Source organism: Macaca fascicularis, chromosome 8, assembly GCF_037993035.2.
Source record: "Macaca fascicularis isolate 582-1 chromosome 8, T2T-MFA8v1.1".
In the NCBI taxonomy this organism is placed as follows: Eukaryota; Metazoa; Chordata; class Mammalia; order Primates; family Cercopithecidae; genus Macaca; species Macaca fascicularis.
The window spans coordinates 71,300,951-71,318,027 of record NC_088382.1 but is presented as its reverse complement, the minus strand read 5'-3'; the positions used below and the strand labels follow the sequence as shown (position 1 = coordinate 71,318,027).

The 17,077-nt window shown below is 39.6% G+C and overlaps 1 protein-coding gene across 1 annotated transcript in view; it reads right to left on the bottom strand.

The window, feature by feature from the left end:
• CLVS1 (clavesin 1) overlaps positions 1-17,077 on the bottom strand; it is a 208,023-nt gene that overhangs the window by 103,259 nt on the left and 87,687 nt on the right. Inside the window, exon 3 of the mRNA XM_045398324.3 lies at positions 14,210-14,384. Coding sequence (XP_045254259.1) covers positions 14,210-14,384 — 175 coding nt within the window. The remainder of the gene's footprint in view (positions 1-14,209; positions 14,385-17,077) is intronic.

Genomic DNA, 17,077 nt, shown 5'->3' with positions numbered 1-17,077 from the left:
ATACATAGAGAAATAGTTAACTTAGATTTCTTCCTCACATCTCTTCAAATATAAATTTCAGATAGACTAAAATGTTAAATTACAAAAAAAATCTAAGTCTAGAAGAAAATACTAGTGAGTTTTATATAACATTTGGGATAAAGATTTGCTATAGCAAAGGCAGTTTAACAGACTTGATTACATAAGCTTTTTAATTGCTTTAAAAAAAGAACCGCAAAAATAAACACTTGTTAATTTAAGTTATGAAAAATATTTGCAATGAGATAAAATGTTAATTTCCTTGAGTAACAAAAAAATCTTACAAATTAGTAATAAAACCAGAGTTTTAAAACCCCAATCAAAAAATGGCTAAAGTACATTAACAGGCAAAACACAGAAAAGGGAATAAAAATGTTTCATAGGCATATGGCAAATTACCTCACTAGTAATCAAAGCAAACTGAAACAAAAAGATGCTACGCAGTATAGGCATTGTGGAGAGGCCACAAATAACCAAAACTTGTGTTTGGTACCCAGTGTGGGTTCAGGAAGCAGACTCTCTCATACATTGCTGGTGAATATCAAAAGCCCTTCTGCAGAGCAGTTTCAAGATGCTCTTCACCTCTAGAAGCTTATCCTAAGGAGTTAATTCCTGTGGCCAAAAATTTAGCTAAAGAATTATTCACGTCATCATTTCACACAATACTGAAAGCATTGGGAATAATCTAAACATTCAGCAGTTGGGAGTCGATTAATACATGATCATATAACTTAACAACGATGTAAGTCATTGTAAACAATGCAGTAAAATATTTAAAGGGTTAGAAAGTTGTTTACTGTAAAATGAAAAGAGCAGATGCCCAGATTTAAAATGTTTATTTCTGAGTAGGATTGGGTATAATTTGCATTTTCTCATTTTTATTTATCAGAATTAGCAGTATTTAAAGGAAAAAAATCTTTTTGCAGTGAGCATGTGTAAGGAACTCCCAAGAGTAGGACTTTTGGGGCAGAAGTTGAGTTTAGACAATATTATGGATTTCAACCTCCAGGCATTTAGAGCATGTATTATTCTTCCATTTTGGGAAATCTAAAAGGCAGACCTTCAAAGCGCTCTTTCTTGGTCATATGGAAACTATTATTATTATAAAATAACTTTTTTACTTTCATAAATCCTCAAAAAATCAGTATTAATAATTTCTGGAGCTTCCAAGGTACACAAATGACCAAAGGTTTACCTCTTAAGCTGTAAATTTTTATACCACATGATAGCTATTTTAGATGAACATCTCTAATATTTTATGCACTTCCATGATGGCTTCAGTAATGCTTGTTGAATGTGATCGAGACTCTTCCAGATAGCTCAAGATTATGGCTGTGCACGTCATATCTGATTCTATGATATGCCAGTGTTCTCAGGGCTACTAAGATACATGACTCTAAATGGCCTCAGTCATGGTGCTTTCTAGTTTCAATGGTAAAATTTTATGTTATTTGTGTTTCTTCCCTGGCTTTCAGCTGTTATTTCTTTTTTATTTTTATTTATTTATTGTTTCCTTTTTCGAGATCGAGTCTTGCTCTGTTGCCCAGGCTGGAGTGCAGGGGCACGATCTTGGCTCACTGCAACCTCCACCTTCCAGGTTCAAGCAAGAGCCTCCTGCCTCAGCCTCCCGAGTAGTAGCTGGGACTGCAGGCATGTGCCACCACACCCAGCTAATTTTTTTTTTATTTTTATTTTTAGAAGAGACTAGGATTTACCGTATTAGCCAGGATGGTCTCGATCTCCAGACCTTGTGACCACCCACCTGGGCCTCCCAAAGTGCTGGGATTACAGGAGTGAGCCACCGCGCTTGGCCCTGTTATTTCTTGATGTTGTCTGTATGCTAATGTGGGTTAGCCTCTTAACCCAAATTCTTCATTGAGACTTCTAGTATGTGGTGAGATTGGAAACTACATGACCAAATCAACAAGAATTATGTGTAAAATGAGAATAAACAGTCTCTAAGGGAAGTTTGAGGTGTTTTCTTAAGAATAAAGTGTATACATTATGTTAAGTGAAATAAGCCAGGCACAGAAAATAAAACACCACATGTTCTCACTCATATGCAGAAGCTTAAAAAAGTTGATATCATAGAAGGAAAAAGTAGAAGAGGATGTTAGAGGCTGGGGAGGGTTATGGGGAAGCAGGGGAATGGGAGAAATTTGTTCAAGGGTACAAAATTTATCACCAGATAGGAGGAGTAAGTTCTAGGGTTCTATAGCACTGTTAAGGTCACTACAGCTAAAAATAGTATGTATTTTCAAATAGTTAGAAGAGAGGATATTAAATGTTCCCAACACAAAGAAATGACAAATGTTTGAGATAATGATATGCTAATTAGCCTGAACTCATCCTTACACATTGTACGGATTGAGACATCACTATGTACCCCATAAATATGTACAGTTACTATGTGTCAAGTTAAAAAATAAATAATAAAAAAGGTATAACAAAAAAAGAATGAAGTGTGTAGGCTTAATGCAGCCATTTTGTGACACTTATTTGATGCTGCATATCCTTTATTTTAGGAGATACAATTGCTGTATAATTCAGTTCCACAAAGACAATGTGTTACTGCATTTATTAGGCTTAAAATTTTCAAGAATAGTTTATTTAATAAATTACAAATATAGACATTAATAGTTTCAGATCTTTTATAAAAATGTTACAAACAGAAATGATACCAAGGTGTTGTCATACTGACCACTTATGTCATGGTGTTCCTGTTTGAATCAAGCAAAAAAATGATTGATTCAGATAGGAACACCATGACATAAGTGGTCAGTCACTTCTTTTTGTATAAACTCAACTGCAGCAAAGCTCACCTATGGTTTTGAAAGTCAAGATAGTGACTACCATTGGGGTCAATCACTGGTACACAGTATCTCTGGGTCACAGTTACTATTTTTTCTTGATCTGCATTTGGTTTACTAGATGCTTTTACTTTCTGAAAAGTCACTGACTACACACTTATGATTTGGGTAGTTCTCTCAATGTACCTTACTCGTCAAAAGAGTTTTTACACAATTTACACAATTTTACGCAGTTTACACAAAAATTAAGTCCTTTCAAATATAAAAATCCAGCAATTCCCCTCCTCAGTATCTACCCACAGGAAAAGAAGTCATTAAAAGGAAAAGATATTTGCACATTGATGTTTATAGTAGCACAATTTGCAATTGCAAAAGTATGGAATCAGCCCAAATGTCCTTCAATCAACAAGTGGATAAAGAAAATTTGATACTTGTATACCATGGAATGCTCAACCATAGAAAGGAACAAACTAATGGCATTTGCAGCAACCTGGTTGGAATTAAAGACCATTATTCTAAGTGAACTAACTCAGGAATGGAAAACCACACACTGTATGCTCTCACTCATAAGTGTGAGCTAAGCTATCAGGATGCAAAGGCATAAGAATGATATGGTGAACTTTGGGGACTCATGGGGAAGGTTAGGAAGGGGTTGTGTGATAAAAGACTACACATAGGGTACAGTGTACACTGCTCAGGTGATGAGTGTACCAAAATATCAGAAATCACCACTAAAGAACTTATTAATGTAGCCAAACTCAACTTGTTCCCCAAAAACCTATTGAAATTTTTTTTTAAAAAAGGAACTGTACAGTGGAATTTTGTCTTTGGGCTATAAAGGGTTAACAATTCTTGTTTTTGTTTGTGTGTTTGTTTCTTTTTGAGATGGAGTCTCACTCAGCCGCCCAGCCTGGAGTACAGTGGTGTGATCTTGGCTCACTGCAACCACCATCTCCCAGGTTCAAGCAATTCTCCCATCTCAGCCTCCAGAGTAGCTGGGATTACAGGCACCCTCCATCATGCCCAGCTAATTTTTGTACTTTAGTAGAGAAAGAGTTTCACCATGTTGGCCAGGCTGGTCTTGAACTCCTGACCTCAGGTGATCTGCCCACCTGGGTCTCCCAAAGTGCTAGGATTATAGGCATGAGCCACCGCGCCCGGCCTTATTTGCTTCTCAGCAACAAATGTTCTTCTTTGGTGAATTTGGACTATATGTTACCACTTATTTACTCTAACAAAGTACACTTTCTCCCATGGTGGAACACAACAAAAAGTCTAAGGTCTATAGTTGGCCTCAAAGGCAATTAGAATTTTATTGGAAATTGATATTTGATTGTTTCGATCAATGTTTTTCATATTCTTATTTTGAAGTGATGATTTGTCGCTCTCCTGCTACACTTAGTCAAAGGAATGTAGGGAGGATCAAATAAAAAAATGTTTGTGAAAGTATTTTAAGTGCCAGACGAATAGGTACCATCACTGCTATCATCATCATGATCATCATTACCATCATCAGCAGCATCCTTGTATTTACCCTAGACTAGAAAAGATGAGCTTGACATATTTGTCATTCCTTGTGGTTATTTTGCTTATTTCTTATATCATGAACACTAGACTGCCTCCTGAGCTAGACATTCCCACATCAGGGAGAGCCAGTATGTGGCAGGATTGCCTGGGTGCCATCCACACTGAAGGAAAATCATGAATCAATCACAGTAATCTTTTACAGCTGAGCATGGCATTTGCGTCAGAATTCTTCTCAATACTGCATTTTAATCGTTTAAATTTGATATGTGAGAGCAAACCTATTTCCCATCCTGACCTAGGCTCTAAGGCTATTTCTGTAGAAGTAAAATTACAGATTTATAGCATTAGAAGATGAGAAGGGCTGTAAAGATTTATGAAGTCCAGGGTTTATTAAGTGTGGTCCTTCAGCCACCTGCAGCATCATCTGTGAATTTCTCGAAAATGTAAATTCTTACCCTCACACCCCAAACTACTGAATCAGACACTCCAAAGTTGGGATTCTAGAATCAAGGTTTTAACAAATTCTCCAGTGATTCTGGGAGTTATAAAGTATGACAACCACTGCTGCAGTCCATTCCCCTCAGTTCTTGCTCATAAAGAATCTCAGGTGTCCAGGTGTCAAGCAATTTTCCCAAGCCTATCCATGGAATTAGTTGCCTAACAGAAACAATAACCAACTTTCCAATTCCCAGGTGATATATTGGTCAGTAAGTTTAAAAATGCAACAAAAAAGTCCCTCAAATTTCTACCTCCTTAAATTTCTAATTGGAAATGCTTGTCATTGCCTGGCATCTTTTGGGGACTACCTCCCAACATGTTAGTCTCTATGGTTCAGGTGTAGAACCTTGGATGGGCTCAAGATCTCATTTAGCCAGAGAATCTCTCAATCCCCTCATTCCTGCCAAGAACGCAGACACTAGAGGTCACACGTACCTGAAATTTTCAGTCTTCATTGTCACCTTATGAAAAAAATCCTGACTGAAAATAAAGTCAGTACAGAGAAAAGTGAGAGTGAGAGATGGACAGAAAAAAGTGATAGTTTTCATGACACTGTTTCAACCTCAACTCTGGTCTAGCTCAGCCTGGAAGATACAGTGAATTGGTCTGTTACGCAAATGGCCTCCTCTTCTCTTGTGTTTACTAATTCTTTTGCAAGGGCATTATTTTTAACACCTGTAGTTTAATCACCAGAGAGGGTGGGCTATGCAGGGCAAGGTTCTCCACCGAGTTTCTTCCCAACAGGGTCCCTTCAAGAACGCCAAATGCTGCTTTAACTCTGATGCTAGTTCCCCTAGAACACTGACAGGACTAGAAACTTGTAATAGTCTCCATTTCTACTAATATATTACATAGCATGTTCAGAACAGAGTCCCTGGACAGCCATACCACACTTCATTTTACAATAATGAGAGGCAGAGATCTCTTCTTTGGGGCACTGAGAAATATTAACCGGGAACTAAACAATTCACAGAGGCCAGTCCTTTGTCAAGATCAATCTCCCCCAGCTGTGTCAAGGCCCTTAATACATTCTTCTCATGAAAATCTTGCCCGACGGAAAGTAAGATGGAATGCTTCTTCTACCACCATGCTCCTGCTCCGTCTCCTCCAGTTTCCTCTATGCCCCCACCACCTCTGGTTTGTGGACACATTTCTTAGCAGAGTTATCTTCCTTCCTCCACCTCCCCTCAACCCAGAGCTCTCTAGATGACACCCCCACCACTGCACTGCCATGGTTTCTCTCCAAAGCTCCAGTTCCTTAGTTTCTGTCCTTATTCTTCTCACAGTTTCCTGTCCTGATCTCCCCTTTCTCCTGCTTCTCATCTAACTTGTTCATGATATGTTGCTCTTCACGTGGGTTCTTTTCTCAGTCACTGCTTCTCCCTCCCTAGGTTTTTTCTGAATGATCTTTTCTTTCCTCTGATTTCAAGTACCACCAAATCTATGGATCCATCCTAAACCTCTTCCTCTTCCTTCAGCTCAGATTTAATGTAAATGATGAAGATATCCACAGTATCTTAAATTCAGCATATCTAACCCCTAAAAATGCTCATTACCTCCCACACCTGCCCATTCCTGTCTGCACGATCTCACTGGTCAGCATCACCATTCACCCTTCACCTTAGCTTCACACTTGACCTTCATCTTTGACTCCTCCTCCACCACTTCCCACGCAGTGAACCCTCAAGCACTGCCTTATCTTTCTTCCTATTTAGTTATTGAATCCTAGTTTAGATGCTTATCATTTCTTACGTCAATTATTGCAGTTGCCTTTTAATTGGTTCTCCTGCCTTTAACCCCTCCCTGCTTATAGCCACCAAAATAATCCCATGTGAAATAAAAATCTGTGTTGCCATCTTGCTTCCGTATGTCCGGGGGCTCTCTAAGTCTGCAGGAAGAGAACAAACTCCTTAGCATGGTGCAGGGGCACACAAGCTCCTTGCCTGGCACTTGTGCACTCCAGAAAAAATAAATTAATTCTGTTTCTCTCTCCTACTGAGCTGTCTCTCTGTCTTTGTCCATGTTCTCTCCACCGTCTGTAAGCACTTCCTGTATCTTCACTTACTATTCCACTCTTACCTGCTAAGTATCAGCTGAGGCCTGACCTTGCCCAGGATGCCATTCCTGACTCCACATGGCTAGACTGGATTCCTCCTCTGAGATTTTATTAGCTTGGTACATGTCTCTTTTTCCAAATATTTTTAAGAAATCATTTCTTTGTAAGTCCGCCTCTGCTTTGAACTGTGACCTTCCTGAGAACAGGAACTGCATCTATTTATCTTTGTGACTGACTGGAAGTAACAGCTTAGTGACTGCTTCCTAAATGGATGAATCAGAGGGCTGGTGAGGTTTATAATGCATGGGAGTCCGAAAACACCATTTATCGGAAGTACACCAAAGATAAACCCATTTAAATGGAACTATTTTAAATGGGCCATACTGAGCCTGCCATCAGAATCACCAGAGTGTCATTAGCCCTAATTATCTTCCTGAATTTAATTGATACTTAACAAGGTAGAGCATTAGAGGAGATATTTATTCCTCTAATATTCATATCATAACATAATGCACTCTTGCAAATTCAAAATTACAGCTTTGTGACCTGAGGAGGTAAAACATAGTTTGCCTAGAGAAAAAGTGTCCTTCAAGCATACCCGGAGTGTTAAGAAAACATGAATTAAGCAACTTCTTGACAAAATGCAAATATCCTTTTCCGTCCATCTGTTCTAATATTCTTTAATACATGAAAACTGTAAAAATTAATAAAAGATGCTATAAATGTTACTGCTGAAGAGAGTCCTACAGGATGAAAGAGGTGCGTTTCAGCCTCATTAATCACCACACTGCGAAGGCATTGGGAAAAGATTCATCCCTCATTTGTCAGGTGATAATTAAAATGATCACACAACATGAACAGAAAGAAAAAGTGCCTCAACGGCCACTGCGTGGGCAGGTGACACCAATCTCGCCCTAAGTCATTATCTATAGTGAGCCGAAATAAGGAACTCTTTTGTTTAGGGCCAGTGAACAGGCTGGTAAGGTCTAATTTTCAGAGATCCGAATTAGAGAGCTGGGGCAATGGAGAGTGATTTCATTTAAATAAGTGTACTAGAGCCACATGGGCCCACAGACAAGGGTTGGCCTCTTCATTCTTTCAACAACACTCTAACAGTGAGTGGCCATTGGCTGTCTGTCAGGCATGCTGCATGTACTATTTGATTTTCACTATAAACCTCTGAGGAGGGTACTGACACCACATTTCACAGACGAGGAAACTGAGACCCAGAAAGTGAATGATTTGCCTGAGGTCTTCGAGGAGCTGAGCCAAGATTGAAGCCCAGACAGTGGGCTCTACTCTTACACACACCAAAGTGTGGTTTGTACCAACAGCAGCAGCATCACCTGGAAGTGTGCATGAAGTGTAAATTCTTGGACTGTGCTCTAGATCTATGGAATCAGAAACTCTGGGAGCGGGGTCAGTACTTCGGGTGGTAACTAACCCTCCAGGGGCGTCTGCAGTGGTTAACGTTGATATCCATCACGTTCTTGTATAATACCCAGTTTTAGGGCAGGGCTTCTCAAATTTTAGCATGCATACTAATCATCTGAAGGACTTGTCGAAATACAGCTCTGATTCAGTAGGTATGGGGCAAAGCCTGAGAATCTGCTGGTAGTGCTGGTTTGTGGACTACACCTGGAGAAGTAAAGCCCTAGACTGACTGTAAGCGCCTGGAAGCCAGGTTGGCTTTGTTCCTTGCTGTACTCCTGTTTAGAAGACTAGCTGACCCAAGTTTTATGTTGGATGAATACACCATGAGTCAGGATGTCTGCATGTCTGATGTATGGACTGCAGAATTGGTGTGAATATATTAATACTGCTAACTTGAAATGCATCTGCCCAACCTGTCAAAATTTCTAATCACAATGTGATCCATCACTGATACTCATGAACTACCATTGCCCATTGATGTGACAGATTTTTCATTGTTCTAATCTTTTGAGTGAATATGGCACTTTGAATTTGTCAAAGGGAAGTGAACAAATCATGTTTTGGAAAAGGGGGCAGGCTGTGGGAAGGAAGCCAGAGAGAATGAACCAAGGTTTGAGGAGTATTAAAAAGAGATGCCAAAGAACTAAAAACAGAATTACCATTCAACCCAGCAATCCCATTACTGGGTAAATACCCAAAAGAATATAAGTCATTCTACCACAAAGGCACATGCATGCATATGTTAGTCACAGCCCTATTCATAATAGCAAAGACATGGAATCAACCTAGATGTTCATCAACAGTGGACTGGGTGAAGAAAATGTGATAAATATACACTATGGATTAGTATGCAGCTGTAAAAACAAGAATGAAATCATGTCCTTTGCAGCAACATGGATGCAAATGGAGGCCATAATTTTAAGCAAACTAACGTAGAAACAAAAAATCAAATACCTTACATTCTCACTTATAAGTAGGAGCTAAACGCTGAGTACACATAGACACAAAGAAAAGAATAATAGACAGCAGGCCCTACTTAAGGTTGGAGGGTAGAAGGAGGGCAAGGAACAAAAACCTACCTATTGAGTATTATGCTCACTACCTGGGTAATGAAATAATCTGTACACCAAACCCTAGCAACATACAGTTTACCCATGTAACAAAACTGCACATGTACCCCCTGAGCCTAAAATAAAAGTTGAAAGGAAAAAAGCGTAATTCTCATAACACACACAAAAAATTAAATAAATAAAGGACACTAGGGAGATAAGTGATTTCCAGTTGGCTAAGGCTCTGAGCATTGCTCCACATTCCATCCTACCTGGACTAAAAGTTAGAAAGTCATAATTTAGGGTCAAAAAACGGAAAGAGTTGGAAAAGCAACGGACCTCCTTTTCTACTAAAGTAGCTCAAAACTGTTGGAAGAAGTTGAATCAAAGTTGATATAAATGTTATAAAAAAAACTCTAACAGAAAAAAAAAAGTCACACAATAAACCTTGAATGAAGAGTTAATGAATGGATAAAGTGTTCAGAATGGCTAGACCATAATGACATGAGCATGAAAATGAGAAAAATCAAAAAGTAGATCGCTTTCTGGATCTCTTCTGGAAAGTGAAAAACACACTTTTCTAAATCCGTGACAAATATCTGGGTCCTTCAAGGAATCAAATATTTTAAAATATTCTACAGGACACAAGACTATAGCTCTTCTTAAGTGAAACACTTGAGCAAGGTAGCTCTTGAAGTATCTGGGTTGACTGAACATTGATAAACACAGTACCTTGATTGTAATCACTGGGCTGCAGTGATTTATAAAAAAATAATTCCAAAAATTGATTTTGGACACATTACAAAGCTCAAGAGCAGGACTTCAGCATGTTTTTCATTCTGCCAGAAATCCCCAGCAGAACTGAGAATAACGCTGAGCTGTATTAAAACAGTAGCATAAATATTACTTTGTTTGATTAAAATTTAAACAAATTGTAATGAACAGATACAACGGCTCTTTTAGACTTTATATTGACCACATTTAAAGATCAAACGGCCCAACAGGAGTACATGACTTTCAAGCATTCTCAAAATTAGTATTTTGACTAAGATCTTTTGAACTAATATTTATAGAATATTTATGTAACTGGGGCAACTTAATATTCTAAACAATGACAATTCTTCAAAGCATTGCTCTAAAAGGAGGAATTTATAGTACATACACTATTAGCATTTCATGACTGACTCATACAGGATAAATTTTGACGTAAAAATCTAATAATCCCTAAAGAGAAGCCTTCGATATGATCATTACAATAACTCATTAATAAGTCTATGAAGGGCATAACCAAACTCCATGCACATACCATTTTTTAATGATTATGGTCAGAAGCAGTATTAATTACCTTTTAAAGCACAGAAATACAACTGGTAGACCAAAATAGAAGACTATCCCCTGCTTGCTAGCCCAGTGCCCATCACCTCTATATTACCTAGAATCACATCCACTTTGGGGTCTATTGGGAATAGAAAACACAAGTATGTATCCTGATTCAGAATAAACGAAGCTCCTTGATGTTACATTGTAATAGCTTTTCCAAAAGAGATTCCAAACATCTTTTGCTTATTACAGATGCTCTGATATGCTGCCCAGCCACTGAGAGGGCTGCCAGACAGTTCTCAGATAACAGCTCCTATTGGAACCTCTGGCTGAAGAGAACCACTTTGCCCAAGTTTACTACCTTTTCCTAGGACAGCCAGCACACAGTGACTGAGTGCTGTGTGCATATAAAGGCCCCGGCTGTTAAGTCCATCTGTAAATGCTTGTTCTGGCTTCAGAATGTCTGAGGCATCTCTGAAGACGACTGAATCCCAGCTTAACTTCTCCTACTGTCCAACTTTCTTCTGTGGTAGCTTCCCCAACAGGTGTTGACCCAAAGAGCACTCCCTAATAAATCTTTGGCATGTTAGTCACAGCATAGTCTGCTCCCCAGAGAACTCAAAATGTAACAATTAGTAATCAAAGAACCAAACATGTAGCAATTACTAATCAAAGTTCTCCTTGAACAACTGTCTTTATGGAGAACTAGGGGCCATGGTAATAGTACTAAAGCTCCGGATCCTGGAACCATGCAAAGTGCATGATTGACCCAGAATGACCTTGAATTCTCGCTGCCTAAAGATTGAGCTGTCTGGGATGGGCCCAACCACCTTGTCCCTGCAGGAGGTATTGTATTACGTATTTGGTGGTAGAGATGGGGGAGGGTAGGGAAGGCGGGAGTGTTTCGTACCCCAAGGCCCAAAATTCTCCAGATGTTGAGAAGCAGGTAATCCTAGACAAATGCTATAAACAAACAGCTGAAATCCCAAACCAGATGGCCTAGCACCAAATTGGACTGCTTAATTCCCCTGACAAGGCCACGTTCTCACACCTACCCTAGAAAAGGCAGGACAGCAGAGAGAGCAAGTTCTCTGCACTGGAACACAGGATCTCCCTCACAACCTCCCACATGTCCAAAGGATGCCTGGCTTCTTCAGGTCTCTCTGAGGGCGCATGGGAGGAAGGAAGCACGTGGTTTTTCTTCTCTCATTGATGCTGGCTGCATGTGGGTTTTCCTTTCCCTATTAAAGTCTGCCAGTAGTGTTGGAATTTATCTTGAATTTTTGTGGCTAATAAATGGACACCTGTATAGGGCCCTCCTTACACAATACTGCTGACCACAAAGGAATGAACTCTGCTTAGTACCACTCATGGCTTTTCCAAGACATCAGAGAGGTTAATGGCTACCTGAAAAAAGTTGCTAGGAGAGCCATTAGTAGATTGACCAGGGCATCTGAATATCCCAGAACCAGAGAGCAGATAGCCTGAAGTGAGACGTTTTAAGTAGCTGAGCAGAGTTGACCATCCACTGTGAGCAAGAGCAGAATTGTCTTCAGTGACCCTGAGTGCTTCTTCAGCATGGCCAAGTCAGCAAGCTAAAAGCATGGGGTGGTGGAGCCCCTATCCTTGATGAAGGAACTGTACCCCAGCTCAGCTCCCCAGGGACCACGGGCTTCCTCCCCATGACAGGAGGGCTATTCCTTAACCAAAATCGTAGGACATTATGAAATTCATCTTGGACCCTGGCGTATGACAACTGGAGGCCCAAATAGGACCCAAGTTGCACCTCCGAAGGTCCTCTAGTATTTTCCACAAGAATAGCTTTGATTTATGTACAGCATTACCTTTTAAAACACATTCACATGGATTAATTCAGTAAGACCTCAGTAGGTTCACATCAACCTACTGAACCTTTCAAGGGACGTATTAAGTAATCCATACATTTTCAGGAAGAAAAATTGGAACATAGGGTTGGATAAAGGACATTTTCCTTACTGATTTAAGAAAAAAAATTTATAAAAGGCTAGAACTTGAATCACAGCTACTTGCACATGTAATAAATTATCTTTTTTAAAAAAGATAAGATTACATGCAGCTTGTACAGAAATTCCTGGAAATATGGTCAGCATAATTTAAGCACATGATCTAAGCCCTGAAGCTTACTTTAAAACTTCCTTTGATAAAAGTTCTAAAGAGAGAGAGATCAGATGTTCAGAGGCTTAGGTGAGAGGAGGTTGGAGAAAAGGAGTTAGAGCTAAGAGAAAGTGACTGATGGAAAAGAACACAGAAGTCTATGATTAGGCAAGGCAGGATGCTCCATGTAGTCTGTACATTCAAAAGCAATTTTACAAATGTCCCCCAAATACACTGTATGATGTGGCCACCCAGGACAATTTGGCATCCCTGGAGCAATGTGGACTTGATGTTTCTCTTCTGAAATGCCTGCCCTACTTCTGCTCCTCTGGGAAATAGGATACGTTTCAATAAAATAAGATCTATTCAATATATACATGCTTATCAGAAGCCCACTAGGTGCCAGATATTTGCTGGGGGCCAAATAGGAATAATCTGTAATGTAAGAAACAGACCCACCAATTATTGCAGTGGAGTGTAATGGATGATTGAAATGAGTCTTAGTCTTGTACTTTGAAGAGCATGAGTAGTGACTACTTGATCTGAGAATGTCATATTTTGCTATATACATAGTTGCCTATAACTGCCATCTACGGAGGGAGAGTCACTCCATCGAGTTAATCTGCCTATGAAATTAAGAAGGGACATGAGTTTCATCTATGCTGATTCGAAATGTCTCCAAACCATGCCCTTAATTTGGTATAGTAATTGTAATTTGTAATAATGTGTCACCAGAAAGCTAAGCAGCATTGCCTTTCTGAGTTACTTCTCATAGAATCCCAGATCCTTAGAAAGTAGAAAGAACCCTAGAGACTAACCATTCTACCCTCCATGTAGCCCAAAAACCTCTTCTCCAAAATCCTGATAGCTGGTCATACAAACAGGAGGGGGTTTCATCTGCTTCCTTTGTTTGCACCGACATGATCCACTTAAGCGCAAGCTTGGTATTACATTACACTCTTGGAAGTGGTGATCTGCAGGGTGCACTTCTGGGGCACAAAAATGCTTCTAAAAGCCCCATGTCACCCCTGTGTATGACATGCTCATAAAGCAGATGTTTCCTAGTTTTAATTTTTGTGAACTCTCTGATGGATTAAGCCAAACATCTTGCAGCTTTATTCATTATTGCTACAGTGGATAATTTGTGCCTGGGGTAACAGTAATTTGGAGTTATTAATGAAAATGAAAGATAATTTTTAAAAGTATCTAAAACTCTGGCTGAGACAAAAACATGGAGTACTCACATGAATTTAATCCAAGTTTCCTTTTTCCACTCCAAAGGATAAATATTACTTTGGTTGCAATAATTTTAAAAAAATGATGTTGTCACACATGGTCTTGTATTGTGCATTCATTGAACATACCTGCAACCCTTCAATGGCCAGTTTAAGGATTGAAGGTGTCAGTTTGGAGGCTTGTTTGAAGGAAAAATTACTCCAGTCTATAATTAAAATGAAGCCATTTATCTGAAGCTCCGGATCTTCGATTAGGACTTCCAACGACAGCAAGATGGCACGAAGGATGTCTGTGAAGGAGTTCCTGCAGCCAGAGCAGAAAGGAGAGCTGTGTGTGAATATAAGCAGGTGATAGCACATTGCGTGCTACAGTACTGGCCTCCGCATGCCACTGCTCCATGAGCCCAGTCTGCAGGGTCACATTGGCATCCTGTACCCAAAGGGACTGAAAATACATTTGCTAAACTTCATAGCAATAATGCTTCAAGACTTGCAGGTTGGACACCTCCCTCGGATCTGCACCCCAAACTTAATGAGATGACCCTCCTCTGTGTTCCCGTGGCTTTCACCACAGCCCCAGTTGCATTTTGTTGAAATACATCCCTTACCCATCTCTCTCCCTCATAGAGCTCTGATGTCCTTGAGGGTAGGCATTGGGTCATAATCATAGTTGTTTCCCCAGTACCATGAATCATTGCTGAACAAATGAGGTGAGACCTCAATCAGAGGTGTTTATTTTGATGAAACCTCTTTTATTTCCTCTGTATTTAAAAAATCCTGCTAAGGGTGTAAAAATATTCATGCCATTGATGCTATTTTTTAGCTTTAATTCTTGGGTAGAGAAAAATAAAACAGGAAGAATAGCTTATTTTCAGTGAAGGTCTATAGAGTGTGATTTGGGAGGGAATTTGCTTTGAGTACATCAGTAACTATGACAACAGGCAGACCTGAATACAAACTAGAGTGACAGCTCTCCAGTGCTGTGTGTATTCCTCCACATCACATATGCCCATTCACCAGGTGATTTTTGTTTTAAATAATTTTCAGACATGAAGAAGTGATGGCAAATTCACTCTGTTTCTCTCAGTAAATTATCTGAGCTATAAATCTAAGATCTTAGAGGATCTCTAGATTCAGTGTTTTTCTTTGGTGAGCAGGAAAATATGAGCTTGGATGGCAAGTGATGGCAAAATCTGCTACTCCCTTCAAGTTTTCCTTAAAATCCGAAGCCAAGTCCTCTTGTGAAATTAGTGTGAAACAATCAGATTCTTAAGCATTCCAATCTGGTTCAAATGCCAATAACTCCAGATTAGAAATCAGGAAATCTGTGATAAAAATGTAAGCCAGGGCCGGGCGCGGTGGCTCACGCCTGTAATCCCAGCACTTTGGGAGGCCAAGGCGGGTGGATCACCTGAGGTCAGGAGATTGAGACCCGCCTGGCCAACAAGGTGAAACCCCGTCTCTACTAAACACACAAAAATTAGCTGGGCATGGTGGCAGGTGCCTGTAATCCCAGCTACTTGGGAGGCTGAGGCAGGAGAATCGCTTGAACCCAGGAGATGGAGGTTGCAGTGAGCTGAGATCATGCCATTGCACTCCAGTATGGGAGTTGCAGCGAGACTCTGTCTCAAAAAAAAAAAGTATGCCAGTAAGAATATATTGAATGCCTGGTATAAACTCAGTGTTATGCCTCATGCTTAAAGTTATAAATTAGAACGTCCTATTTCTACTTTCAAAGAACTCTTAATTTAGTTGGGGTGGGGTGGTAGATTAGCAATATGAAAGGAATAAATACAATTTGAGTAGTCAGGGAAGAGTTTATGGAGGGATGAAGGCTTGAGATAATCTTGAAGAATGGATAGGAATTTTATGGATAATTGGGAAAAGGGGGAGCAAAACTTTTTCAGGAGAGAGAAGTGACACAGATGAAAAATAAAGATATTAGCCCATTCTGTTTCTGTATAGTTCTTCTCACTATAAATCATTTCCTTATATTAAGCCACAATTTTCCTCCTTCAATCCACCCAGTGGGGGTAGTTCTGCCATACGGAAAAAACCCTCAAGTCTCCCCACACCACACACTTTCAACTATCTAAGCATGGTGGTCATGATACCCTACATAATCTCTAGACTTAAAAAAAAAAGTTGTAATTTTAACCATTTCTCATAGAAAATTGTTCTCAATACTCTTTTTGTCATTATGGTTTCCTTTCAGATATATTCCCTTTTCATTTCTAGAGATGTCCCATTCCTGTTGTTGTGGAACAGGTTTTCACTGGGACTTTGTATGCTTTTGTTTTTCCTTTCACATCAAAACAATTATTCAAAGATCCAAGTCTTTTTCAGAGATACAGCTTTGTTTTGGAAGCAAACATTGATTTAAGAGGATCAAGGGAGCGAAGTTTATGAGTTTAGGCAATTCCAAATGGAAATGCCCAATTGGTAAACTGGAAATGAGCATTAGGGCATCAGGGAGTCTGAGCCTACATAAGCTTTCTTAGGAAGAGCGTAAACACAGAGAAAGTCAGGATGGAAAGGTTAAGCCTAAGGTAAAGCCTACATACAGTACTGCGGTTGAAGGTAGAAGAATTAAATAATAAAAGGGGAGAGGATCAAGGGTGTGTTTAAAAAGAAAAAGAAGAAGAGAATGTTTCAAGAAGCAAGGGTATGATAGATTGCATTACTGTGTTACTGATACCAATTCTTCACTTATCCCTGCATCCCCACACTAGCTATGGCCTCATTGAGGATACAGTGTATTTTTTGTCTCTTGTTCATGTGATTTGATTTGACAGTAAACATTATTAGTAACTTTAACCACTGGCACCATGACAGGATGCCAATTCCAAGTCTAGCTCTTAAGAGACTTCAGATGTTACCACTTTTCTCTTGCCCTTCTGCCATTGCCACAGTAAAAAATATGCCATAGCCAGCATGCTGAACTGTGAAAAAGGGTGAAAGACACACAGACCAGTGACTCCCCAGCCAACTAGCAGG